The sequence below is a fragment of the Megascapheus bottae genome, chromosome 34, assembly GCF_031878675.1.
Source record: "Megascapheus bottae isolate mThoBot1 chromosome 34, mThoBot2.hap1, whole genome shotgun sequence".
Taxonomy (NCBI): Eukaryota; Metazoa; Chordata; class Mammalia; order Rodentia; family Geomyidae; genus Megascapheus; species Megascapheus bottae.
In genome coordinates, this window is record NC_143542.1 from 5,871,301 (window position 1) to 5,899,222 (window position 27,922).

A 27,922-nucleotide genomic window follows, 5' to 3' on the forward strand; every position below is an offset into this window, starting at 1 on the left:
TTGCCTAGCATGCACGAAGACCCAGGTTCGATTCCTAGGTACCACATACGTAGAAAAAAGCCGGAAGTGGTGCTGTGGCTCAAAGGCTTGGGGGGTAGCCTTGAGCTGAAGAGCTCAGGGACAGCGCCCAGGCCTGGAGTTCAAGGCCCATGACCCACACAAAGAAAAACTTGCTAGAAGCCACATGCTGGCGGCTCACCCCTGTAATCCTAGCGACTCAGGGGGCGCAGATGTGAGGACCGCAGCTTGAAGCCAGCCTGGGCAAGGAAAGTCCATGCCACTCATCTCCAGGGAAGCACAAAAAGCCAAAGATGGCGCTGTGGCTCCGGTAGAAGTGACCAAAGAAGCTAAGGGATAGCACCGAGGCACTGAGTGCCTTCCAGAACCGGCCCCTAACAGAGACAGTAGGAGCCGGGGTCCTTGTGCTGCTGCATGCTCCAGCAGACAGAGGCGGGAGTGCCGGCAGCCCGGGTCACCCTGCCAAGCCCTGTCTACACCCCACCAAAGAGCTTAATCCTAGCCCCACCTGAGCCTCCACGCCCGCTGTCCACCTCGGGCGGCTGGGCAGCGCGCTGGGGGAGGGGAGGGAAAGCCCCAGGACACCAGGCCTGACCCCCCCTGCATTGGTGCCCTTGCTCCCATCCCACGGTCTCACTAGTGTGGGCTCAGAAAGACCTGACCTTCTCTGTCTTCCTCTTCCCCTCCCTGACCCATGCCCCCAAAACCTAGGGGTCTCCCTTCACCGAGGGCCAGGCTGGCCCCGCTCTGTGTGCGCCTCCACTGGCCTGGAGGTGCCGACCGCCCCCTCCTGGTTGTTAGCAGAATGGCAGCCCTGCCTGGACGCTCGCAGAGACAAAGCTAGGGGTGTGCTGTGCGCCTGTGTGTGCACGTGTGTATACATTGCGCGCATGCACATGTGGTGTATGTGGCCATGTGTGTGCTGTGCATGGACACGCGTGTGTGCACATACTGCTTTTATGTGCACAAAAGTGTGTGTGTGAACACCAGAAGCTCCCAGGTTCATGGGGGGTCCCCAGTGGTGACCCCACCATAGCAGGGAGCCAGAGCTTCATGTGACCAGGAAGGGGCTCGCGCCCTCACCAGAGGCCATACAGAGCTGGAGCCCTGCCTGAGAGTGTATGTGGGTCCCCTCGGCTCCCCAAGGGTCCCCGAAGAAGGCACTGATCTGACCTTCCTCCCCAGACCGCAGCCCCCAGGACCCCACAGCTGGGAGACTGGGCCCTCGGCCACACACAATGCCACCACAGTCTGTCCCCAGGATGCCCACCTGGCAACACCAGCCTGGGGTCCCCCATCAGCCTCCACTCATGAGCGCCAGGCTGCTTCCCCCAACCCCAATCAGGACAGAGCCTGTCTGCAGCCAGGCCTGGGGGGGGGGGCGTTGGGGTGTCTGAGGGCCAGGGCGGGGGCGAGGCGTGGGACAGCTGGCCTGTGTCCCCAGCCGGAGGGGCGGGGGCCTGGCCGCCTGGGCCTTGGCTGGGCCTCGGGCCCTCCCTCCCGCTTCCTCTCCCAGGGCTGAGCTGGCAGTGCGCCTCTCGCACTTTCAGGCGGGATCTGAGCCAGCCGGCCGGCCGCAGAGGGAAAGTGGGAAGGGAATGGGGGGGGTGCGTGTGTGCGTGTGTGTGTGTGTGTGTGTGTGTGTCTATGTGAAGGGGGAAAAAAATCCCACAGTTGGGGCAGACCCAGCCCAGCAGGCTCGAAAGCAAGCGGGGCCTTTCGTAACTGCCCCCTCCCTGTGCCCCCTCCCCCAGCCCCCCTCCGACCGCCCTCCCTCCCTCCCTCCCGCCCTCCAGCCCTCCCCGCCAAGGAGGCTGCAATTAGGCCTTGGGGATAAAACGAGGTGCAGGGAGCAGGCTGGTCGCATTCCTCCCCGAGATGGCGGGTCTGTTTGCAGCGGCCCAGCACCCCGGATTCCTGCTCTTCTTACTGAGCCTCCTGCACCCCGTGCAGCCTGGAGGTAAGGACCCTCACATCCCTGTCTGCTCCCCGTGTCTGCGGCCCCGCCAGCCAGGTGGCTCCGCTGACAGGAGGCCTGCTGGACGGGGCCAATGGGAGAGCTGCACCCCCAAGATCTCCCTCCCTGCCCCGAGCCAGACCCGGGCTCGGTGACATCCCACCGGACAGACACCCCAAGATCCAGCATCTGCTGCCTCCAAGGCTGGGCGGGGGGAAGCCCGGCTTTCCCAGGGGTCCCGGGGTAGGTAAGCAGACACGGGCCACCACCCCCCCAGTGACCTTCGGGGAGAGGTCACTGTGTCTGAGTGAGCAGGGTGACTTCCAGCCGCGGTCTCCGCGGGGAGGCGGGCAGGTGTCAGGCTGGGGCCGCACTGGGCACGTGAGGACAGGATGAGCCTCTGGGGTGGTGGGGACCATCTCCGTCCCCCCCTCACACGGAGCTCCATCCTGCTGGTTCCTGCAGGGGGTTCAGGGGCCGGGTGTGGTCACCATGAAAACTAGACCTGGAGTGGGGTTCAGGACAGGCTGGAGGGGAAAAGCCCCTGGGCTGGGACCGGTGGGGGTGACAGAGGCTCCCCGCCCCCAAGCCCAGCCACAGCACCTGTCTCCCCTCCTTTCCAGCCACCTGTGTGTTGTCATGAATCATGGCAGGAACCCAGAAGTGTGGGGATCGTTATCTCCTTGAGTGGGGAAACTGAGGCAGCTGCAGGTGGTGTGGGGAAGATGTGGCAAAGGACAGGGAGGCCAGACACTGGAGGCCCCCAGTTATAAGGCTCCAGATGAGATCCGGAGGGTCAGAGTCAGAGGTCAGCCTGGGCAGAAGAGTATGCTGAACTCTGTCGTCAACATAACCAGGCAAAGGCCAGGCTGGAGGGGTGGCTCACATGGTAGAGGGCCAGCCATGAACATGCAAGCTAAGTTAGCACCCTGAGGTCACACCCCAGAACCAAAGTCAAGGGAGATGGAGGCAAGGGGGCCAGGCAGAGTCCGAGGAGGGGCCGGCCTGGCTGAGCCCCTGAAGGGCAGAACCCCCACCCTGTGGGGTCTCTGGGTTTACCTGGGGTCCCAGCAAGGATAAAGCTCAGCTCTGTGCACTTCAATCCTCCATCCTTAGTCCTTAGCCTCCGGAGTAGCTGGGAATGCAGGAGAGGGCCACTGGCTGAGCCCCGGCTGCTGAGCTGCTGGGCTGAACAGCTCTGGCTTAATTTGGCTCTGGTCTGCTGGGACCCTGGGGGGCGGGCATCACAGTCACCCACTCACAGGGGACAGCTTGCTTTCGAAAGGCCCTTGGCAGTGGGCAGTCGTATCTGCTGGCTGGCTCGGCCCCTGGACTTTGTTTTGGCAAAGCCTGTTGCCAATGCCTGCTGGCAGGGTCCTCACTACCAAGCAGGCAGTTTGCAGGTCTTTGAGCCTCACGCCAGGCTCCAGGCAGGGTTGTAGGACCTATATTTACTGACCTGACATCGGTGTGGTTTGGTTCCAAGTTTAATATTTAGGCCAAGTTTAATATTTAGGGTTGACTTCTCTGTCGGTGGGGGTGGGGGTGGAAGGTAGTTGATATAAATGTAAATAAAGAAAGCAGCCAGGCTGGGGAAAAGTGGGGAAACTCAGACTGAGAGGAGCCTCAAGAAATCCAGGAGGGCTTCACGGCAGAAGGGACTTCTGAGTTAGATCTGGAAACCAAAGTTAGTGCAGTGGGGCATGTCCGTAATCCCAGAACTCACAAAGTGGAGGCGGGAGGGTTGTGGGAAGCTAGCCTGGGCTACATCGCCAGACCCTGGATGGAGAGGGGAGGGGATCAGAGGGGAGGGCTGTGAGAGCTGTCAGAGGGGCAGGCCAGGGAGTCAGGCGTGGATGACCTCAGAGCCATACAGGGTAGTGAGCTCCCAGCAAGGCCGTGTGCAAGCAGAAATTCTAGGGCTGTTTGTGGAAAAAGCTCCAGCCCAGACCAGAAAATTGTTCTGATTCTTAAGACGCAAGAGACGAGTCCCGCCCTGGCCGGCTGGCCAGAGCAGCAAGCCAAAGCCACATAAAACAAGACAAGCGTTCCAGGCTGGCTGCTAGGGCCAGACAAGCCTCAGGCAAGAAGAGCCCGGGGCTGAGGCTCAGGGAAAGCAGGGGGAGATCTGAGCTCAGCCTCCAGGCGGGAAGGATTGGAGGGGGGAGGGAGGACATTCCTGGCTTGTGCCAAAAAGCAGGGAAGCACAGCGGGACTGGGCTGGCACCGGGTGCTGTGGGGGGCTGGGGCCTTTTCAAACCCCTCTACGCTCAGCTCTGGTGATCCTCACCTGCCTCACATGCAAGGGAGACAGGCAGGGACCTGGGAGCCTTCCCCACTCCCTCTGCAAAACAGGGTCCAAAAAACCAGCCAGGCGCCATGGCTCACTCCCGTCATCCGGGTTCTTAAGAGGTAGAGATCAGGAGGCTTGTCCTTAGAGGCCAGCCAGGGCACAAACGCCATCAAGATCCCCAGCTCCATCCATGTGCCAGGCAAGCAGGCTCACATCTGTCACCCGGGATACTCAGAAGGCAGATTGGCAGACTGAGACCCAGCAGGAGCAAAACTGCCAGACACCATCTGGAAAAAAAAGAGAGGGGAGGAGGCGTGGCTCACAAATGGGGCGTGGCTAAAACGAGGGAGGCGTGGCTGACATTGCAGTGGCGCTCGGGTGCTGGGTGGGGCTGGGTGTGGGCGTGGCTTCTTTTGAGTGGGTGTGGTTAATGCAGTAAGGGTGTGGCTCCAATGGTAAAGTTTGGAGCAAGTGTGAGACCCTTCTGCTGAAATCCCAGGACAGCCACAACATAAAAATAAAAAAAGTCCCCAGCTCTCTCCCAGCTGTGCTGGTTTGGCTGTGGCATTCAGCCAAGGCTTTGGAACCGTGAATTGTGGGTGTCTTCCAGAAAGTGCTGGCCACAGGTGGCATAATGAGAGAACAAGAACCCCCCAGAGAGAGGAAGTGGGGTCCAGCCAGGCCAGAGTGCTGAACAAATGCGTCAGGAAGACCGTCCTGACAGCAGCAACGCCGCGTCTGCCTCTCCCTGTTCCCTGAGCACCTATTATTTTCTCTGCCTCGGGAGCCATGTTCTGGGCAGCAAGACTGGAGAGAATGTTGATCTGAGGCCACTAGATTGTTTTTGTTTGTTTGCTCCTTTGTTTTGGGAGGGGGGAACCGACCAACACTTCATTTGAAAAAGGAATAGCGCAAGTGCAGAATTCTTTTCATTTGGAGACTGGTTTTAGACAGGGTCTCATCAAGTAACTCAAGCTGTTCTCAAACTGGAGACCCACCTTCCTCAGCGTCCCACAGCACCGCCATGCTGGCCTGGCCAGCTGGTGCTCTGTGCTAAGTAGGGATGGGCCACAGGCTCTTACATGGCCCCCTTGGAACTTGATGAGGCAGGGTCAGAAAGCAAGGTTGTGTGACTCACCTGGGCTCACACAGGTGAACAGGATTCAACCCCAAGGGCAGGGTCCAGGCTCTTCCTATCCACCTCTCTGTTAGAAAGAATGGGGAGAAAGAAATCTACAGGAAGGCGGGGAGGGAGGCAAGGGTGGAGACAGACTCACCTCTCTGGGGGCCCAGTGGGGGAGGCGTGGAAGGCCACGGGCCAGCCATGTGTGGGTCTGGCAGTGGATGACAGGTCCAGAGGCCTCCTCCCTCCCCCACCAGGCTGGGCCCCCTGGGGCTGCAGCTCTGAGCCCTGGATGCTTTGCCCAGCTGGCTGACACTGTCCAGGCCAAGTCTCCGTGGCTAGGGGGGATGGCACCGTGGGAGGAGTGGAGCTGGGCTGTGGCACAAGGTGGCATGACAGCTGGGTGCCCCGGACTCTGCTGGCCAGCGGCTCCGCAGAGCTGACCATGTTCAGGAGACAGCCAGGCCCAGCTGGGTGACATCTCCAGGCAGGCCTTGGGGACCAGATGTCCGGACGCCATACTGAGATGTGTCACTGTCCCCCTGCCCCCCACAGGCCCCCAGCACTCTCCTGCCGGAAGGGGCAGGACAGTCAGCAAGGTGACTGGGCCAGGTCAGGGACATTCTGTGGTGGAATCCAAGTTTGGGACTCTACATGTTGCCATGACAACGACTAGCGTGGCCAAACTCCCCACTGTGACTTCCCTGGTCCGGAAAAGCGCTTGATTTGCTCGTTCCTGGTCTCCTCCTGCCCTAGCCTCCCGCCCACCCCACCCCTCGACAGCCAGGACCCCGACACCTGGGCATTGGGGCCCAGTGGCCTAGGGCTCTCATACCACCCCAGCCTCTCAGGATGCTGAGCTCCAGTGTGGGAGACCAGGCGGGGCTACATAGTGAGAGCCCCCCTCAAAAGGGGAAATATAATAACTTAAAGACAAGACAGAGGGGGAAGGAGGAGGAGGAGGGCATAAGCTTGGTGCAGCAGGCTACCCCTCTCCTCGCGGGCTCTGTCTGATGGCTGACTCCTTCCTGGATTGCAGGGGTCCCGGGAGCCGTTCCAGGTGGAATTCCTGGAGGCATCTACTACCCAGGTAACATCCCGGGACCTGACATCCAGCCACAGGAGGCATATCCTGCCTGGCACTGGTGGCTCAGGACTTCCCGTCACCCCCCTCCAGTACCCCCCCAGTGACTCAGGAGGTTTGTGGTACAAAGCCATCCCAGGAGGAAAGTCTGTAACCACAGAAAGCCACAAGTGGAGATGTGGCTCAGCTGGTAGAGGACCAGCCTTGAGTGAACAATCTCAGGCTGTGACTTCAAGCCCAAGAACAAAGAAAAAGAAAAAAGCAGGTGTTTGAGCCACGCATAGTGGCGCACACCTGTAATCCCAGAACTTGGTAAAGACAGGAGAACCACAAATTTGAGAGAAATAAGAAAGGATTGGAGCGTTGGTATTGAGTATTCTAAACCGATAAGGAACGGGAGCACCCCCAGTGCTCACCAACCTGGGGTCACCACCCCATTGGACAGACAGGGAAACTGAGGCTTGTAGAGGTTGACTTACCCAGGCATGTAGCTCGTTAATGGCAGATCCAACTGCGAGTAGAGGAGTGGCCTGGCCGGAAGGGTGTGGAAAAGCCATTCTCTCATCCTCCCTCCCTCCTTCCCCCCTCTCTTTCTCAGGGGCTGGTCTTGGAGGCCTGGGAGGAGGAGGTAAGTCCAGAACTCAATCTTGGCAGTCTTGATTCCTCACTGCAGGGCTCTTGGTGTCATCCTGACGCCCCCCCTCACACCCATCTTTAGCCCAGGCAACCCCAAAAAGCCCTAAGCCCCATTTTATCCACTGAGCATGTTGTCTCAAAACCAAGGCGCAAGTCCAGCTCCACACCCCACCCGGTGCCTCCAAAACACCACTGAGGATTGGGTGCTTTTAGAGAATCAGCCTCATAGGCAGCAGAGGGGGTCTGAGGGGGTGTGGGGGGCTGAGGCGGGGGGATTAACGGAGGACTTGGGAGGGGGGCTGAGGCAGGAGGGGGGTCCGTGGGGGAGGGCTGAGTAACCCGTGGGAACACCTTGACCGCTGTCTTTTCCCTTTGCAGTGCTGGGTCCTGGAGGAAAACCACCCAAGCCAGGTAAGTGCATGGCCTCAGACACCCCAGGGCTCAGACGCCACTCAGAAAAGGCGGAGGGAAAGGTCCACAGAGCTGGAGCCTGGCAGGGGAGCAAGCAGGCGGGAGGGAGGGCCACAGCCTGATCCCAGAGCCTGGACAGGAGGTGGGGGCCGCTCAGATTCTCCAGAGTTGATCTCCAGGGGTGGAGCCTGGGGTCCTTGTGACCCCCAAGCCTGTAAAATGGCACCTGGGGACTCAGACCCCAGACTAGGCCCTGCCCAGTGTCAGGACCCAGAGCCCACATCCTAGCCCCTAGCTGAGCCCTAATCTGGCCTCCATGAGCCTCTGCCTGGCCCTGGGTGCTGGCAGCTTCCCTGGCTCCGGGGAGGCCTGGCGTCCCCGCCCTGTGCCCATGCCCTGCTGCTCTGGCCCCCGATCCCCAGCTGGGGACAGTGCCATGTCCAATGGTTCTTACGAAACCTCCACAGCCCATGATTCAACTGCACATGAATCTGAGGCTCGGACTCTGGGCGGGGGCTCGAGAGAGAGGAGACTGCAGGAGGGCAGGGAGGGCCCCGGGTCCGTGGGGGACACCAAGGCCAGGGTCCTGGAGGCAATCAGTCCCAGAAATTCCCCCTGTCAGGACCTACAGCAAATCTTCTGGACCATGCTGGCTCTCAGCAGGAAGTGTGTGTGTGTGTGTGTGTGTGTGTGTGTGTGTGTGTGTGCACATGCACATATGCAGATCCTAGGGCTTAGGCCCTGGGTGCTATCCCTTAAGCCACAGCTCCACCTCCAGCTTTTTACCCTCTCCTCTCCCCTGCCCTGGCTGGCTTTGAACCTTGGTCCTCACATTTCAGCCTCTCAAGCAGCTAGGATGTCAGGCTCTGTAGCATCTTTGATGGTAGCCAGGACAGAGGAAATGTGGAAAGAGGCCATTTTTTATTTTAGCCAGGAAGACTCAGGTATAGAGAGAGGGTCTTCTTTGTGGCCACAAAACCAGAGGGAGTGCAAGCTGGATCCACCCAGGACAAGGCCACTCCAGCAGGCAGGAAGCCCCGCCTCACACAGGTTTTGCTCCATGAAAGACTCAGGTTAGACTTCCAAAAGAACTGGCTCAGGCAAAGGAACAGGCTGAAAAGAAAGCAGGACAGCTTTTAAAGGAAGAACCAGGAAGCCTGATTATCTTCAGGCCTCAGAACTCAGAGCTACAAAGCCCCCCAAGAATGCTCCCCCCGACATCTGGCTGAGGGGATAGAAGGAGGCCTGCTCAGACAGGACAGGATGGGGCACTGACAGAGCAGCTAATACCTTGGCAGGGGCTCATCCACAGGGGTACCCCCCTTCCTCAGGTCGCAGCAGGGGACCCAGGGCGGTTCAGAGCCAGTATCCCCCCACACCCTGGTGCCAACAGCAGGCCAGTCCCCCCCACTGCCCAGAGGACAGCAGGCAAAAACAGGAAGGAGACAGGGCACCCCGGGGGGCTTTCAGCTCACAAACTCACTGCCTTTAGGAAGGTAGGAAACATAGGCCATGTGGAGATGGGGAAATTGAGGCAAGCAGAGGGAGGCAATTTGCTGGTGTACTCAGACTTAGGTAAGGTGTTCCATCACTTGAGTTGATCACTCAGTCCTTTTCTATGCCGTTAGCTGTTTTTCAGGGCTGGTCTCTGACTGCAATCCGCCCATCTATGCCTTCTCCATAGCAGAGATTACAAGCAGGCACCACACTGGCTCACGGACTGAAGTGGGGGTCTCGAGAGTTTTCCCCACCCAGACTGGCCTCAAACTGAAGTCTTCCTCTTTCTTGCCTCTTGAGTAGCTAGGATGATAGGCATAAGTCACCACCCCCGGGCTGGATCTAGGCCCTTTTAACTTCAGAAAGACCGGAGGTGAACTGGCCGGGCTGTGGGCTCGCAGTTGCGGTCAGCTCATCCTGTCTTCTTTCTTCCCAGGGGCTGGGGTCGGAGCATTTGGGGCAGGTGAGTCTAGAGGAAAGTGAGTGCTGGCAGCCGTCCTGGGAGCAGGGACATCTGGGTGGGACAGTGGGCAAAAGGTGACAATCATGCCCAGATCCCCGTCCATCCCCTCTTCCCCTCGAAGCTCTGGTGTGGACAGGAAGGCCGGGCACGTCCACTGCCCTCTGTGAGCTCAGGAAATGGGGCTGCCTTGAGGGAGCTGCTGGCAGAGCCCCAGAGGGGTGGGGAGGTGTGCTGGGAAGTTCTCAGAACCTCACCCATCCCAGAGAGACACAGGCCCAGGGGAAGGCTGGGGTTGGGGGGGGGAGCAGGGAGGGGACATCAGCTGACCCAGTGCTCAGCAGCCTTGGGCTCTGAGGCTGGGACGAGGGCCGGCACCCACAGAACAGTCCCCAGAGTGGACAGCCCCCAGTACATCCAGGGCGCCCACTTGCCCAACTCCCCATTCGTGGAATGTCTCCCCCAGGGCTGGGGCGCCACGACACCCAGATGGGAACCAGAGAAGCAGCTGGGTCCATTTAGCATTTCAGACGCATCTGGACACAAGACCCAGACAGACACAGGGGGTGGAAGAGGCTCCAGAGCCCGGTGGAGGGTGGAGCTGAGTCTGGACACCCCATGAGGAGGCCAGAAGAGAAGGGGGACTCTATGAACCCCTTCCCTGCCCGGGCTCAACCTCACCTCTTCCTGTAGGTCCTGGAGGACTCGCTGGCGGAGGCCCCGGGGCAGGTGAGTGAAGACCCCAGGCAGGATGGATGTCTACCCTCCTGCCTGGTCCCGGCCCACTGCCTCAGTCAGGGCAGCGCTGGCCAGAGGCCATCCTGGGTACCCAGGGTGGTGGCCCTGGCAGCACCTGTCTGGGTGTCCCCGGAGGGGTCCCCTGAGGGTCTTGGGCCCGATGCAGACCTGGAAGTGAAGGCCGAGTCCCCAGCCTCCCCGGTCTCCTGGCCAGGGCAGGCAGGGCAGGGGTGCCAGGCCTCACCCCCTTTCCCCACCCCTCCCCACAGGGCTGGGGGCTTTTCCTGGAGGCGCCTACCCGGGGGCCCTGGTGCCTGGTGGAGCGGCCGGTGCTGCTGCAGCGTATAAAGCAGCTGCCAAGGCGGGTGAGTGGCGTGGCCTGGGTGCCTGTCGTCCTCGGCAGGGAGATGGTAGATGGGCTCTACCTGCCCTGCCCACTGGGGCCGAAGGAGGCAGCCACCGTGCCCGGCTCCAGATGGACTGGCGGTGGGGTGGTGGCAAGGCCGGGGCTCAAAGCAGGGCCCCAGGGCCGTGTGGTCCTCGTCCTCCCCGAGGCCCCTGAATGTCTGGCTCTGTGGGCCCTGCAGGTGCTGCTGGGCTTGGCGGCGTTGGAGGCGTCGGTGGCGTCGGTGGCATCGGTGGCGTGGGTGGCGTCGGTGGTGTTGGTGGCCTTGGTGGCTTAGGAGTGTCTACAGGTAAGGTGACTGGAGTAGGGCTCTCTTGGGGAAGCCCCTGGGACAGCCCCTGCCAACTCTGAGGTGCCCCTTTCCATGCAGGTGTCGCAGTGCCCCAGGCTGGCGTGGGAGTGGGAGCTGGAGGAAAGCCTGGGAAAGTGCCAGGTCAGTGTGGGTACAGGGTGCGCCTGGAGGGTCTAGGACAACCGGGGCAGCTATTGCATGACCTGGGGAAAAGGGTGGGACCTGACTGGCTTAGAGGGGCGGGGCATGATCGATGTGGGGGCGTGGCCTAGCCTTGGGGGCGGAGTCTGGCTCTTGGGTGGGGCCTCACTGTCACAAGGCAGGGCCTGACTGTCATGGGGCGGGGCCTGACTGTATAAGTAGAAGCTGAGGCTGAGTGGCCCAGCTGCCTTCCAGGCTTTTTCCATCAGAGACCTCAGAGACAAGCTCTATGGCAGGGGACTCAGCATGAAGAGAGTGAGAGCCCAGGCGCTGAGCAGTTGGTCCTGGCAGAGCTGGGGTGAGCCTGGCACTCCATCTGGAGCTCATTGAGCTGCTCCAGCTCTTCAGGAAGTGACTTCAGGTTCAACCAAGGCTGCCTGAGTCCACAGCGGGAGGCAGCATCTGGAAGCCTTTAGCAGGGAGAGGTGGGCTGGCCCGTAAACAGGCTCCAGGAGAGGAGATAAACCCACAGGACTTCCACGCAGGGCAGGGCGGAGGCCACCCTGATCGGTGTCCCCTGCAGGGCCAGGGCATGCTGGCCACAGCAGCCAGCTGGATGGAAAGGCCTGGAGGGGCCTGGGCTCACGGCCCCTCCCCCCTTGTTGCAGGTGTGGGTCTCCCAGGTGTGTACCCAGGCGGAGTGCTGCCAGGCACAGGTGAGAGCCACCAGAAGAACAGGGGACTTCTAGGAAGAAGCCAGCAGAGGCCTTGGGTTCAGGCCAATGGCTGTCCTGAGCTCTAACTAATGACCACAGGCCCCCACCACCCAGGCCCCACCCAAGTTCTGACCCCAGGCCCGCGCCCTGCCTTCCTTGTAGCCTGAGGCAGGCCTCCCCCCTCCCACAAGCCCAGTGCCCCGAGTGGCCAGCTGCTTCCCAAAAGCCATGAGTCGCCATGAGTCACTGGCCTGCCCCACAGGGGACCCCAACAGCTCTCTTCACCTTCTTTTCCTGCCAGCCCCCCCCCCCCAGCACCAGGCAGAAATCCCCCAAAAGCCCAGACTCAGGCTTCCCCAGGAGATTCACTGGCAGTGGCTTTCTCTCCTCTTCCCTGCTCCAAGGCCCTGCAGTCACTCGGTCCTCCCCACCCTGGCTGTGGGTGGACTTACCATCAACTCCAGTTCAGGAATAAAGCCCATGGAGGCATGAGCTCACCCACTGGAAAAATAAGATTAAAACCTAGAATTTGGAAGCCAGACACCCGTGGCTCACGCCTGTCATCTCAGCTACTCAGGAGGCTGCAATCTGAGGATGGTGGTTCAAAGCCAGCCTGGGCAATGAACGACCAAAAACCCGGAAGTGGAGCTGTGGCTCACTGGTGAAGCAGCTCGCCAGCCTTGAGCTTGAGGCCCTGAGTTCAAGTCCCAGTATGGCCCAAAAGGAAAAAATAAGAACTTGGGCTGCGGGTGCAGCTCAGTGGCAGAGCCTGTGCACGGTGGTTTAAAAAGAAAATGGGATTTTTCTGACTTGGGGTGCGACGACGAAGCCCCCCTCCCGCAAACAGATCCTTCCTCTCCCCCCGGGGCCACACGTGGGCAGATGGTTCTGAGCAGGATGGGTCACCAATGCTCAGGGCCAAGCACGGCCAATCACGCCTTTACCCCTCAGGAACCCGCTTTCCTGGTGTGGGGGTGCTCCCGGGTGTTCCCACGGGGACAGGAGTCAAGGCCAAGACCCCAGGTACGCATGCGGCGGGGGTGGGGGTGGGGGCACTCACCATCTGCCCTGCCTTCCCATCTGGGCCGGCCCAGCTTGCGCAGAGCCCTCTGCCAGGCCTTCTCATGCCCAGGCCCAGGGAGCACCTGGGAACAGGGCTGCCCATACTGGGCACGGTGCCCACCCTGCTGCAGCAGTGGTGACTGCTCTTTGTCATTCATTGCAGGTGGAGGCGGTGCTTTCGCGGGGATCCCAGGTGAGGCAAGGCGGGTCTCCTCCCGTGGGCTGGGGGAGGGCATGCCCTGTCCAGGTCAAAGGTCAACCCTGAGAGGGGGAGCCAGGCACCCAAGCCTGGACTTTCCACAAAGTGATATTGGCCCAATCCCCATTGGAATGGAGCACAAAGGAACCCAGAAGTTCAGCAGTTGTAGGGAGGGTTCTGGGGACCGGGCACAGACTTAATTGGGGGACCCAGGGGAATCCCCCAGCTTCCTGGAGGACAGAGCCTGGGGTCTGGGCCGTTGACCTGTGACAGAGATGTGTCTGAAAAGGAACTCAGAGGATGGAGGCCCAGCTTAAGTTGTAGAAGGCTTGTCTGTGCATGTATGAGGCCCCAACTTCAAACCCCAGTGCCACCAGAACCTCAAGCACGGAGGGGGGTTGGAAGGAAGGGGCAAGGAGAGGGCCTGGATTTCTGCTCTTTCTGTTCACACAGGAGTTGGACCTTTTGGGGGCCAGCAACCTGGTGTCCCATTGGGGTACCCCATCAAAGCACCCAAGCTCCCAGGTGAGCCAGAGGGAGGCCTCAGGGGACCTTGTCCTGGCCTCCCTGCCTCTGCGGGAGGTCTGTGGTGTGGGGGAGGGGAGCCTGGGTCACCCAAAGCCTGTGAAGGCCAAGTGAGCTTGGGACCAAGTTCAAGCCTTGGTACGATCCCCCAAAAAAAGAAAAGGAGGAAGGAAAATAAGGAAGCAAGGCCCCGGGAACTGGTGGCTCAGGCCCATCATCCTAGCTACTCAGGAGGCCTATATCTGAGGACCACAGTTCAAAGCCAGCCCGAAAGTCCATGAGAACAAGTATCACCAGAAATGAGCCACCAAAAAAAACAGAAACGGAGCTGCGGCTCAAAGTAGTAAAGCACTAGCCTGGCGCAAAGCATCTCAGGGACAGAAGCCCTGCGTTCAAGGTCCATGAACAACAACACACAAAACAGTAGGAAAGAAGCAAGGAAGGAGGATGGCCTGCGCTTTGGAAAGACCCTTCCCAGGTCAAGCCACCCCATTTCCACGCCTGCCTGTGCAGTCAGCTTCCCTGCAAGGCGAAGCTGGACAGCGGGTACTAGAGCCATTGCAGAGGGCCAGGTGTCCCATCAGTCCCCGGGGCAGCCCCCCATCCCCCACCACCCAGGGCTGAGTCTCAGCGCTGCAGGCTTGTGCAGCCTGAGCCACCCTGAGCCGCCCTCTCTCCTCAGGTGGATATGGACTGCCCTACACCAACGGGAAGCTGTACGGTGAGTGAGAGCCACCCAGACCTGGGCTTCCAGTTCCCTCGACCCTCCCAGCTCCAGGGCCCTGGCAGGGACCTCAACCCTGGGTTGCCTTTCCACCCTCTGGCCTGGAGGGCCAGGGACACTCAAGGACCTGGGGGTGGGTGGGGCACTGAGGCCGGCGCCACTGGTGACCCCCAAGCCTCTCCTGTCCACAGGTGCAGCTGGAGCAGGGGGCAAAGCTGGCTACCCCACAGGGACTGGTAAGGAAGCGGTACCCCACTTCTAGACAAACAGGCGCTGGGCACCCCAGCACCGGTGGGGCCACTGTGAGGCCTCTGCCTGCCAGGATGCCCTCAGCTGTGCCCAGGGGTCCAGGCTGGAAGAGTTGGGCTCATCTCTCCCCCTTCCCTCCCCAGGGGTTGGATCCCAAGCAGCTGCCGCAGCTAAAGCAGCCAAGTATGGTGAGTCCCTGAGGGCCTCTGCCAAACCCCAGCCCCCCTCCCCACCCCTGGTCACTGCCATGGCTGCCTCCCCCGCCCAGCTGTCATCCCCTGCCCCCTCCCTCTACTCTTCCTTCCTGCCCCATCCATGCACCCATCTCCATCCCTCCCCTTCCACCATCACCATCATTCACCCATCAACCCTCCTACCATCCATCCACCCCTCTACCCATCATCCATCCATCCATCCACTTATCCTTCCTTCCGCTGCCATCCTTCCTCCCCCCTCCATCCCTCCCTCTGTCTCTTCCCCTATCTGCCCATCCATCCTCCCATCCTCCCCCAATCCTTCCTCTCTCCATCCTTACCTCATCCCTCCCTCCTTCCCTCTACCCATCCACCTCAGAGATAGGGACAGGTCAGTCTGGTGGGCCTGGGGGACAGTGAGGGAGGCTGCCAGGGAAAGGAACATTAGGTTCAGGCCTTTGCCACATGCAGGCGTGCGTCACGTGCTTAGAGAGGGGAGGGGCAGCGCTGCAGGGGTGCCAGCTGGTTTGAGGTGTAATTGTTAGTGGCACCTACACAATTATTTTACATGCACATCCATGTAACCTACACTACAGAAATAAAACTTGCTCCTGGAGCCTGCCAGCCCCCACATATCCTCACCCCATGCCCAGGCCCTGGACAGAGAGGGCTATCTGTGTCTCTAGCAAGGCCTCCAGCTTGGATTAAGACTGATGTCTTGTTCTGTCCCCAGCACCCCCCAGGAAGCTCTTCCTGTTTCCAGGGGACAGAAGACAGTGCCCTGCAGTCTCTGCCCCGGTGTGGTGGGGCTGCCTCATCAAAGCCCCCCTAGTCCCCCCCCCCGTGCCCCCAGTCCCTCCACTCCCAGAGGCTCTCAAAATGCGCGCGGTGTGCAAGCTGGTGAGCAGGCAGCCAGGGGTGCCAGAGCCTGGAGGCCAGCAGCTTGGATTACAAACTTGGCAGAGCACTTGGAACACGGGGAAAGGAAGCCTGGAACATTCCTTAGGGGCCCTGCTGGCCCAGGGGCAGCTGCCTTACTTTCTTAGTATGTGGCAAGATGGGGCGGGGTGTGGGGGGGGAGCTGAGAACACTCAGCGGGTGGAAATGGACACTGGGGGAACCATCAAGGAACTATGGGGTAGTCGCCCTGCCAGCAGGTTCAACCTGACAGGCCAGGAACTCCGTTCCAGATGGCTGGCTACAACGGCATCCTCAGGCCAGGAAGGTGGCTCAGTGGTAGTGTGTTTGCCTCGTTTGCTTGGGCCCTGAGTTCAAATCAGTACCACGTAAACAGAAACATCCCAAACTGTCACTGTGGCTCAAAGGGTAGAGAGCGAGTTCAAGTGTTTCAAGTCCCAGGACTGGCAAAAATAAGTAAAACACCAGCATCCTGCGATATCCCTTGTCTACCATTCCTTCCTTCTTCCTTTCCTTCCTTTCCTCTTGCCTTCCTTCCATCCATTCCTCCTTCCTTCCATCCATCTCTCCTTCCATCCTCCCCTCCATCCTTCCATCCATTTCTCATTCCTTCTATCCATCCTCCCCCCACCCATCCTTCCTTCTTTCCTTCCATTCATCCATCCATCTTTCCTTCCATCCTCCTTCCCATCCATCCATCCTCCTCCCTCCCATCCTCTATCATCCATCCGTCCATCCATCCATTTTCCCTCCCATCCATCCATCCATCCATCCATCCTCCCTACCACCATCTATCCATCCATCCACCCTCCTATCCATCCATCCATCCATCCATCCATTCCCCCTCTCAGCCGTCCATCCACCCATCCATCCATTCTCCCTCCCTCCAGCCTGCCCGGCCTCCAGGGCTCCTGACTGTCCCCCTCATGTCCCAGCAGGAGCTGCCGGGGCCGGCGCCCTCCCCGGCTTCCCTGGTGTTGGAGCTGGCGGCCTTCCCGGCGGCCTTCCTGGCGGGGCTGGTGCCATTCCGGGGATCGGAGGCCTGGCAGGTAGTGAGCGGGGCGGCCCGGGGGTGCCCGGGGCGGGGGTGCCCGGGGCAGGCCGCCGCCCCTCACCCTCTGTGCTCATCTTTCCAGGGGCTGGCACGCCTGCGGCGGCCGCAGCCGCTAAGGCGGCGGCTAAGGCGGCCAAGTACGGTGAGTGACACCAGGGGAGGCCGGAGACCCCCGGGTCCCCGGCTGGCCACGCCCCCTCGACGCTCAGGGGCCTGGCCCCGCCCCGTGCGGCCTGGCCACACCCACGGCGGGCTGGCCCCGCCCCTTCTGGGCCCCGCCCCCTCGCCGGCCCCGCCCCTGGTTCCACGGCCTATCAGCGGCCAGAAGTGAGGTTTCCTTTACAAAGGGATCACTCCCTGCCTGTGACCTAGATACTCAGAAGGCTGAGATCTAAAGATCGGGGTTCAAAGCCAGCCCAGGCAGGAGAGTCCATGAGACGCCCGTCACCAGTGAACCACCCAACAGCTGCCAGTGCAGCTGTGGCTCAAGCGGTAGAGTGCCAGTCCTGAATGAAAAAGCTCCGAGACAGTGCTCAGGCACCGAGTTCAAGCCCCAGGGCCAGGACTTGTGTGCACACATGCACACACAGACACACACACACCCAGAAACCCCTCATGATCTCCATGGCTATAAGTCCTGAGGATCCCCTCTCAGTCCCCCTCTATGAGCTGGACTCCTGCGGGAGAGATGGCCCAGAGGAGACCACCGTCCCACCCTCCCCCCTCACCCAGCGGGAGGAAACCTCCAGAGCCCAGGGCAAGGACAATCCTTTTTCTTCCACAGGTGCTGCTGGAGGCTTGGTGCCTGGCGGGCCAGGAGTTAGGGTCCCAGGCGTTGGGATCCCAGGCGTTGGGGTCCCAGGCGTTGGGGTTCCAGGCGTTGGGGTTCCAGGCGTTGGGGTCCCAGGCGTTGGGGTCCCAGGTGTTGGTGTTCCAGGCGTTGGGGTCCCTGGTGTTGGGGTCCCAGGTGTTGGTGTTCCAGGCATTGTGGGTGGACCAGGTGAGCTGGGCTCTTCGTGTGGTGTGTGTGTGTGTGTGTGTGTGCGTGTGCATCCTTGCACACATGTAAGTGTGTGAAGAGAGAATATAGACTCTTGCCAAGCCTTGTAGGGCAGACACTTACTCATTTGTCCATACCTTGGTATGAGTCATCTTCTTCCCAGGCAGGCGGGCAGGTGGACATGTGGCCAGCAAGCAAATCAGTGCAGGAAGGAGAGGGCAGGAGGGGGAAGGGAGCCGAGGGCAAGGACGCACAGATAGACAGACGGCCAGGCAGGTGGGGCCCACACAGCAGGACAGGAGGAGGCGGGGAGGGATGGTGGCTGTGACCTGGGCTGGACTGGTGAACGGCAGTGTGTGAGCCATCAGGGGGCCAGGTGGGCTGAGGGGTTAAGGACAGATGGGGCCATGGATGAATGGATGGAAGAGCTCTGCATAGGCTCCGGAGTCAGAAAGCGAGGAATCAAGATACGGGTGGTCTGGGGTCCCTCCTCCCCGTCCCTCCTGGCTATGTCTCTCTTTCCAGGTGCTGTGTCACCAGCTGCAGCCAAAGCAGCGGCCAAAGCAGCCAAATACGGTGAGTGCTGTCCTTGCTCATGGCAGTCAGACCCGAGACTTGCATCCACTCTCTCAGGGTGGGCGTGACCTCCCCATCTCCATACAGCAAGGGCTTGGAAGAGCTGGGACTTAGGCCCTGGTGGGACCCTGGGAGAGCGTCACCTTGTGGGAAGGTACCCCAGTGTGACCCTTCTGCCAGGCCAAAGCCCTCTTTATGGGGTCCAAGCCCGGCCATGGAAAAGGTTGTCCACAGACTTGCCACACAGGGTTCTTGCGCTGATTCAGCTGGTTATTTTCTCACTGGTTTTGCCCCACTGGGTTTTGATGCTTCTGTAGGAGCTCGAGCTGGAGTTGGAGTGGGAGGCATTCCTTCTTATGGACTTGGCACTGGGGGCTTTCCTGGCTATGGTGTTGGACCTGGCATAGGAGGAGTCCCTGGAGTAGGAGGAGTCCCTGGAGTAGGAGGAGTCCCTGGAGTAGGAGGAGTCCCTGGAGTAGGAGGAGTCCCTGGAGTAGGAGGAGTCCCTGGAGTAGGAGGAGTCCCTGGAGCTGGCATTTCTCGTGAGTCTCAATCTGATCTTGGGAACCAGTGTGGGAATTAGGAGTTGTACTGGGATTTCCAGAACAGATGCTCCACTGCTTGAGCCATGCCCCCAAACCGTTTGCACTTCCCTGCCCCCTGGGTGGGCTCTCAGGCCCAGAGCCTCCTGCCTGTGTGTCCTGAGTGGCTGGGGTGACAGGCGCATGCCACAGCCCTCAGCCCACAGGACCTGAGGGGCACACACCAGGCCTTAGCCTACCCAGGGAAGTTCGGGGCCAGGCCAGATGGCCACTGGACCTCTGGGGACAGGAAAGGTAGAATCCCAGCCTGGCGGGGGCCTGTTGTCCCATTGACTCTCTCCTTTTCCCTTGCTTACAGCTGCAGCTCAGGCCGCGGCCGCAGCCAAAGCTGCTAAGTATGGTGAGTGCTGCCCCCCCACTCCCCTCCCCGGCTCCCTGCCACCCCCCCGCCCCGCCAGGCCAGCAAGGCTGAATGACCGACAAGGCGGCCTGTCCGTAGCCCCTCCAGGCCTAAACCACTTCAACTTCTCTACCCCTTCCTAGGGCAATTTACCACCCTCCAAAACAAGCTGAAGGTGGCAGGCGGCCCCGCGGTATCCCCATCTCTGGTACCCCCAAGGGGTGGTCGCTCAATGCTTCTCTCTCCTCTAGGTCCTGGAGGAGCCCTGGGAGGACTTGTGCCAGGCGCAGTGCCAGGGGCAGTGCCAGGAGTAGTGCCAGGAGCAGTGCCAGGAGGTGTGCCTGGTGCAGTGCCCGGGGCAGTTCCGGGCGTGGTCCCTGGTGTTCCAGGTGTAGGAGGGGTACCAGGTGAGCTCTGGGGTCCCAGCCCAGAGACAGGATGGGTCTGCCCCCCCCCCGCCACCCAGAGGCAGACTGCAATACTTCTCAGATGGGGAAACTGAGTCTAGGAAGGGGAGAAGGGACTCAGTCCCCTCTAGAACAATGACCCAGCCCCAACCAGCCCGCCATCCGTGGAGACCAGCGTTGTCAGCCAGCTCCATTCCCCAGGGCCTAGCATGGCGGGTGACCTGACCCCGGGTACACCAGGGCCGCTGCAGAGGCGGAGGACACAGGCCAGGTGGCCATGACGTCCAGAAACCTCCTTTAGACCTGGACTTGGAGGAGATCCGCACGCTCCGCCTGTCACCCGGGGCCCCCCGTACACCCCATAGCCCGCCTTAGCTACCCTCGCTGAGACAAGACCGCAGGGCCCAGGGAGGGAGCTTTGCAAAGGATTGTGGGAGGACTGGACAAGATGGACTGGGCTGTGCCTCCCTGCCCAGGAGCCGGGACTCCAGCTGCTGCTGCTGCCGCCGCCAAAGCTGCCGCCAAAGCTGCCCAGTATGGTAGGTGGTCCCCCCTCGGTGCTGTCACCTGCCTGACCCCACTGGAGGCCCAACCATGCTTCTGACTGGAGAAGCAGCTCCCCTCCCCCCAGGCCAGCCCCAGGCCCCTGGAACCCCCAGGCCAGGCCAGGCCCTCTTACTGGACTTCCAGATGGCTTCTGCCTCGCCCTTCCTTTTTGTTCTTGTTCCACACGAACAGGCCCGGGGAGACGCTTCCTGAGCACGGAGCTCCCCAATCTGGGGGCCCACTCTAGGTCAGGCCCTGAGCCAGGGGGAGGGGACACTGTGAAGGGTGGCCCTCCAGGAGCAGGACTCAGATCAGAGTCCCCAGGGGTGATGAAAGGCCAGCAGCACCTCACGGCCACTTCTCCGTCCTGGCCAGATACACAGGCACACAGTGGCAGCTCAGAGGTGGCCGAGCTGAGATTTGAACCCAGACCCTGCCTACATCCCTCTGTCTCCCTCATGCCCGAGTCTCAGGGCCCTCGGGGATTCCTTTGCGTTCCCATGCAGCACAGGGTTCCCCCCCCCCTGCCGTGAGCCAGGCCCCGGTGGGCACCGCCCCACTCCTGACCTCCTTTCTTCTCCTCTAGGAGCAGGAGCCGCGGCTGGGGGGAAATCGGCCGCTCAGCTAGCAGCCAAAGCCCAGCTCCGTAAGTGACGGATACCATGTGGGCCCCAGCCCCACCCAGCCAGGGCTGCCCCACTGCCACATCCGAGCTGGGCCCCAGGAACCATAGGCCTGCAGACCCCTGCCCCCCGCAATCCTCAGGCCTCACAGCAACTGGCACAAAACCAGTGGGTTCAAGGCCCACCTCCAAACTAGCCTCCCCATACCACTGTGCCACAGGCAGGGAGGACATCACCGGCCCCTTGCGCAAAGTTGTGGGGAGAATTGGCCAGGTTCAGGCAAGGCCAAGGAGCAGGAAGTGGGGCAGGAAGCAGAGCTGGCCCACAGCAGGCAGCTCCATCCTGAGTGGCCTCGGGATCAATTGCAGGTCTGGCGGGGGCCAGCCTAAGGCGGGTATGTTGGTACTCAGAAGGCGGAGTAGAAAGACCACCATCCATCCCAGCCCGGGCTGAACACATCTACAACCATGATACGCCGGGCGCCTCCCTGGTGGCTCACACCTGGAATCCTAGCTGCTCAGGAGGCTGAGATCTGAGAATCTGGGCTTGATGCCGGACTGGGCTGGAAAGTCTGTGAGACTCTCATCTCCAATTAGCTACCACAAAGAAAAACCCGAAGTAGAGCCGTGGATCAAGTGGTAGAACACCAGCCTTGAGCAAAATAGCTCAGACCCTGAGTTCAAGCCCCAAGACTGGCATGAGCGCAGACACACACACACACACACACACACACACACACACACACACACACACACACACGAAGCTATGCTTCAAGTGCAGAGATTGAAAAGGCTAAAGGATGGTGCCAGTGCCCGGGCTGTGAATTCAAATCCCAGTACCAGCAAAGCAAAAGATGGTTTTTATCCAGTGTAGAGTGTGGGGGCAGAGCTCCAGCTCCCAGGACAGCCCAAGGCCCACACCCTGCCCTCGGCCACCAACCACAACCACTTTCTGGCTCTGCAGGGGCTGCTGCTGGACTTGGCGCAGGGGTGCCTGGATTGGGAGCCGGCGCTGGTGTTCCTGGGTTTGGAGCTGGAGCCGGCGCTGGTGTTCCTGGGTTTGGAGCTGGAGTTGGTGCTGGTGTTCCTGGATTTGGGGCTGGAGCAGGTAAGGACCCTTCTTGGGGCCAAGAAGAAGCTTCTGCCTCCCCAGTTAAGAAGAAAGAAAGGTCGGGTCCGGTGGCTCACACCTGAAATCCTAGCTACTCAGGAGGCTGAGATCTGAGAATTGTGGTTCAAAGCCAGCCCAGGCACTAAAATCCCTGAGACTCTTATCTACAATGAACCACCAGAAAACCAGAAGTGGTGCTGTGATTCAAGGGGTAGGGCGGTAGCCTTGAGCTGAAGAGCTCAGGGACAGCGCCCAGGCCCAGAGTTCAAGCCCCACGATCAACCTCCCCCCCCCAAAAAAAGGAAGGAGAACCCCTCGTCCCAGTGCCTGAGCCCCAGGACCTCCTTGCCACCCACAGATGTGTGGCGTTTCCTTGGTTGAGTGGCTCAGCTGCCACAGGCAGTCCAGACTAGGGAGGGACGAGTCAGGCAAGGACGAGGTTTCAGAGAGAGGGTGACAGGGCTGCCAGCTGGGAGAAGCCCGCCGACCAGCCCACAAACACGAGTGGAGCTCCCTGGACTTGGCAGGCTTGGGTAGGCCAGCCCTGATTCCCTTCAGCAGTGATCTACGGCAAAGGGACCCGAGGGGCTCCATGTCCTCACCAGGTTGTCCCCAGTCTCAGGCAGGCCATGTTAGGCCCAGAGGGGACTGGAAAGGTGGGTGGATGGATGGATGGATGGCTGGATGGCTGGATGGATGGATGGGAGAAAGGATGGATAGGTTGATGGATGGGAAGATGGATGGATGGATGGATGGATGGATGAATGGATGGATGGATGGGAGAAAGGATGGATAAATGGATGGATGGATGGATGGATGGATGGATGGATGGATGGATGGATGGATGGATGGATGTGAGAAAGGATACATAGGTTGATGGAAGGATGAATAGGTTGATGGATGGATGGATGGATGGATGGATGGATGGGAGAAAGGATGGATAGGTTGATGTATGGGAAGATGGATGGATGGATGGGAGAAAGGATACATAGGCTGATGGAAGGATGAATAGGTTGATGGATGGATGGATGGATGGGTGGATGGATGGATGGATGGATAAGTTGACGGATGGATGGATGGATGGATGGATGGGAGAAAGGATGGATAAGTGGATGGATGGATGGATGGATGGATGGATGGATGGATGGATAGATGGGAGAAAGGATGGATAAGTTGATGGATGGGAAGATGGATGGATGGATGGATGGATGGATGGGGTGGATGGATGGATGGATGGATGGGAGAAAGGATGGATAGGTTGATGGATGGGTAGGTGGATGGATGGATGGATGGATGGATGGGGTGGATGGATGGATGGATGGATGGATGGGAGAAAGGATGGATAGGTTGATGGATGGGTAGGTGGATGGATGGATGGATGGATGGATGGATGGATGGATGGAACACACATTTCAGGCCTCTGGCACCCCCAGAGAAAATTGATGGTGATGTAGTTAGATACAAGAGCCCTGTTCCATACTTTGAGGCAGCAATTTAGGTGGAGAAAGTCAGGATGGGCTCCCTAGAGGAGGTGGCAGAACCCCAGGCACAGACTTGACCCCTTCTTCCCTTTTCCCCAGCGCCTGGCTCTCTGGCAGCAGCTAAAGCAGCCAAATACGGTGAGTGAACTCCTGTGCCCTAGAGGGCCGCCCACCGCCTTAGACCACCCGGGGCCTGGACAGGCAGAGCAGAATAAAAGCCATTTCTGGAGCAGACGGGGTGCAGACCTGTAAGCCAGCTCCTTAGATGGTAAAGGCAGGAAGAGCACGGCTGTGGTGTGGATCTAGGGACAGTTAGTAAGATCTCAAAAATCAAATTCCATGCTGGGCACCTGTCATCCCGACACCTCAGGAGGCTCAGAGCAGAGGTTTGGGGTTCAAACCCAGTCTAGGCAGACAAATCTGAAAGACTCTTATCTCCAATGGACCGGCAAAAAGCTGGAAGTGGAGCTGTGGCTCAACTGGCAGAGCACTAGCCTTGAGTGGAAAAAGCCAAGCAAGAGCCAGGCACAATGGCTCTCGCCTGTCATCTTAGCTACTCAGGAGGCTGAGATCTGAGGATCAAGGTTCAAAGCCAGTCCAGGCACAAAAGGACCTGAGACTTATCTCCAATGAACCTCTAGAAAATGGGAAGTAGGGCTGTGGCTCAACAGGTAGGGTGGTAGCCTGGAGCTGAAGAGCTCAGGGACAGCGCCTAGGCGGAGTTCAAGCCTCATAACCAAAAAAAAAAAAAGTCCAAGCAAGAGGTCCTGAGTTCAAACCTCAATTCTCTCTCTGCCTCTGTCTCTGTCTCTGTCTCCCTCTCCCTCTCTCTCTCTCTCTCTCGCATTCTCTCTCTCTCTCTCTCTCTCTCTCTCTCTCTCTCTCTCTCTCTCTCTCTCTCTCTCTCACACACACACACACACACACACACACACACAATTCTAGTGAGGCTATGGCTCAAGTGTTGAGTGCTTTCTGGGGCCTGCATCATGCCTGGTACCGATGATGCATTAGCCCCAGGATGGTCTGGCATCCCCAGCTGTGGTGGGAGGAGCCAGGACTGCCCTTGGCCCCAGGCAGGGGGCAGCCTCTGCCTCCTCCCAGCCCATTGGCAGAGCTGAGCTACCAGTGATTCTCACCCAGGCCCCCAGTGCCCGCCTCCCCTCCCACCAGTGGACTGCACACGTCCTCTCAGCAGCCCGAGGACGTGGCAGCTGGGCCTGTGTGCCACTTGGCGTTCTGGCAGCCCCAGCTCGCCAGACCCAGGAGCTCCCCATTCCTGGGCTCCAGGGAGCCAGGCCAGGGGCCTCAGTCAGGGAGTGGCCAGCTGGGCCAGCCCAGCCTGTCCACACAGGGCCAGCTGGCTTCCACCTGGGATGATCCCGAGTTCCTCAGCCCCCTGTCCCCCAGGGTCCCCAAGGTGTCCTTGAAGGTTCCTTCCTGGCTGCTCCGGTGGCGCCAGAAACCATCCTCAGGGACTGGCCACCTTGTGGCCCCTCAGAGCTGACTGTTCCCTGCCCAAGGGGCCTCCAGCCCTGTCCTTTACATCCACCTTCTCAGCAAAATGAGGTGATGGTGGCCCCATTTTTACTTTGCAATGGATAGCAATCAGGCTGAAACGCATGGTTCCCTAGAACTGGAGCCACCCCAAAACCCAGCCCTCAGTACAGGAAACAGGGCCTGGCGGGATGGGGGGCGGGGAGTGGAGAGGAGGGAGGGGAGGGGGACTGATTCTGGGCTTCTCCACAGGTGCAGCAGGAGGAGTCGGGGGTCTGGCAGGGCCCGGGGGTCTCGCAGGAGCTGGTGTTCCAGGGGGCGTAGTGGGTGAGTTGTCTTCCTGGGTGTGATGGGTCAGGGGAGCCCCTAGCAGCCCCACTGAGCCTCTTTGTGTCCCCAGGAGCCGGACCTGCTGCCCAGGCCGCCGCTGCCAAAGCCGCTGCCAAAGCTGCCCAGTATGGTAAGGGCAGCTGGGTTTGGGGAGACTGAGCCCCATTCCCCCCGCCGCCCCACGCTGGGAACTCAAGCCCCGCTCCAGGCTCCTAAGGCGGCTGCGGGGAGGCCCCCTCTGGCTGGGCTTAAGGCACACTTCTCTCTGCAGGCCTGGGAGGAGCCGGCGGTCTGGGAGTGGGGGGGCTCGGAGTTGGTGGCCTTGGGGCTGGAGGAGCCATCCCAGGTGCTGGTGGCCTTGGAGGTAAGAACCGCTGTGCGATCCTGAGAAGTGTGTGATGGATGGACGGACAGATGGATGGACAGAGCTGCAGGCAGAGTTTCCGCCCCACCCCACCCCAGCATAGACAGACGTGCTTGGTACAGATTCCTTAACAAGACACCACAGGGTCCCTTCGGAGGCATTTACCCATGGAAGCGCGGGCTCGCTGTCCATCAGGCTGTCCTCCTGCCCCGCCCCCGCCCCCCCACGTGCCCCACCCCCAGGGTCCTGTGGATCCTGCAGTGCTTACAGAGCCAGCAGCCAGGAGGGACAAAGACAAGAGGACCACAGCCTGAGGCAAAAACCAAAAAAACAACACAAGGCTCTAGGTGAACAATCACTAGCGTAAAGGAGGCTGGGGCCTGGCTCAAGTGGTGAAGCGCCTTGCTGAGCAAGTGTGAGACTGAGTCCGATCCCTAGTTACACACATACACACACGCACACACGCACACGCACACGCACACACACGCACGCACGCCTTCATCTTCTCTGTCTTGCCATCCACCAACCACCAGTTGTCCCCTCTCTCCAGGTGTGTCTCCAGCAGCTGCTGCTAAGGCAGCTAAATACGGTGAGTATCCCCCCGAGTCCCCTCCAGGCCGGCTGAAAGCTTGTCCCTCATCCCCCCACCCCCCCAGCACCGCTCAGGATCCCCGACTCCTTCTGAACCTGTCTGTCCCATTCCCAGGTGCTGCTGGCCTCGGAGGTGGCCTCGGAGCTGCCAGGCCGTTCCCAGGTGCAGGTAGGAGGCTCTGCTCGGGCGTGGGCATCTAACTCGCCTAGAGCTCATGTCTACTGGACCCCACGTCTACCTGGGGATGGCCAGGGCCCTCGGGATAGGACAGAGTTGGGGCCAGGAACCACCCTGCTCAGAGCTGAGGCGCGGGGCCGCTACACCACTGAGGCAGGTCCAGTCGGGAAGGAGGGCCGGGCCTTTGTGAGCCACCCCTGCTGGCTCCTGACTACTCATGAGGCTAGATCTGAGGATCACAGTTCAAAGCCAGCCGGGGCAAAAAAAGTCTGCGAGACTCTTTACCTCCATTTAACCAGCAAAATGCTGGTAGGGGAGCTGCAGCCAGTGGTAGAGCACCTGCCTTGGAGCTGAGGCGGGAAGTGGGAGTCCAGACATGGAGTCCTGGGTGACAGCGAGGAAGGGGCCCCGGCCTGCCACCAACCCCAGATCTCTCCCTCAGGAGTGGCAGCGAGACCTGGCTTTGGACTGTCCCCCATCTTCCCAGGTAAACGAGGTGCTCTGCTCCCTGCTCTGCCCAAGGGGTGAAGCCCAGGGTCTCAGATCCCACTGACCTGGGCTGCCCAGGGAGCCGAGCCTGGGGTTCTGCTGGGCCGCAGCTCAGGGAGGACTTGGGGTCCCCAGTGTTTGGGCTGCTCACAGCCCCACCTTGTCCTGCAGGTGGCGGTGCTGGGGGTGTCGGATTCGGTGGTGAGTCTCCCCAAAAGGCCTCACATCCTGGGGTCCCAAGACCTTGGAATCCTGGGCACGGTGTAGTGGGGCCATGGCCTCCGGGGGGGTAGGAGGGGATGAGGAAGCCCCAGGGGAGCCACAGATGCTGAGCCTGCAGCCCAATGTGTGGACAGGAACCTGTGCTCACCCTGACTGGAAAGTCCTCACAGACACGGCCCAGGTCCCCCAGACAGGAAGTGACCTCGTGAGGGGAGGGGACAGAGGGGTCAGGGGCGAGAGTGGGGGTGGACCTCAGGATGGACCTGCGTAGGTCTGGGGGAGCAGGGCATGGCTGGCCAGGAGAGATAGGGACAGGGGGTGCTGGGAACCTGCAGAGACAGGGAAGGCCGGGTGTATGGTGGGGCCAGCCCATCCACTGCCCTCCCCTCCACAGGAAAGCCCCCGAAGCCCTATGGAGGAGCCCTTGGAGCCCTGGGCTACCAAGGTGAGCGGCCACTGGGCCCCAGGAAGAACCAGGGGACGGGGTGCAGCTGCTCTGTAGAGATGAGGCAGCATGGGTGGGGCCAGGGTGAGGACCAGCTCTCCAGTCTGCCTTGTCCACTGCCTGCCACCAGGTGGCAGTGAGGAGCCATGGCCAGCCCGGGCTCTGCTTCCAGGCTAATCCCGCAAACAAGACAGATGTGGGTTCCAATGGCAGCAGACAGAGCTGGGAAAGGGGGCAAAAAGTGAGCCGGGGTGGGGGGCCAAACGTGACCCTGCCCTGGGTTCCCCGATCTAGGTGGGGCCTGCCTGGGGAAATCCTGTGGCCGGAAGAGGAAGTGAGCCCCCCAGGACCCCTGACTTCTCGACCTCATCAACGTTGGTGCTACTGCTTGGTGGAGAATGTAAACCCTCTGTGACCCCCCCAC

General features: G+C 60.4%; 1 protein-coding gene across 1 annotated transcript; it reads left to right on the forward strand.

The window, feature by feature from the left end:
• Positions 1-1,845: 1,845 nt before the first annotated feature.
• On the forward strand, positions 1,846-27,922 carry Eln (elastin). The gene is made up of 37 exons (XM_090324377.1): positions 1,846-1,978; positions 6,431-6,481; positions 7,074-7,103; positions 7,490-7,522; positions 10,173-10,208; positions 10,487-10,582; positions 10,805-10,846; positions 10,901-10,912; positions 10,994-11,056; positions 11,725-11,772; positions 12,724-12,795; positions 12,998-13,027; positions 13,487-13,558; positions 14,241-14,279; positions 14,407-14,415; positions 14,474-14,518; positions 14,675-14,719; positions 16,582-16,692; positions 16,780-16,839; positions 17,482-17,697; positions 18,223-18,273; positions 18,591-18,815; positions 19,174-19,215; positions 19,467-19,622; positions 20,099-20,161; positions 20,755-20,814; positions 21,755-21,898; positions 23,482-23,520; positions 25,132-25,206; positions 25,280-25,339; positions 25,481-25,573; positions 26,124-26,162; positions 26,280-26,333; positions 26,785-26,829; positions 27,003-27,032; positions 27,448-27,498; positions 27,793-27,922. The coding sequence occupies exons 1-37, from the start codon at positions 1,897-1,899 to the stop codon at positions 27,834-27,836; spliced, it is 2,463 nt and encodes an 820-aa protein (XP_090180503.1). The 5' UTR covers positions 1,846-1,896; the 3' UTR covers positions 27,837-27,922.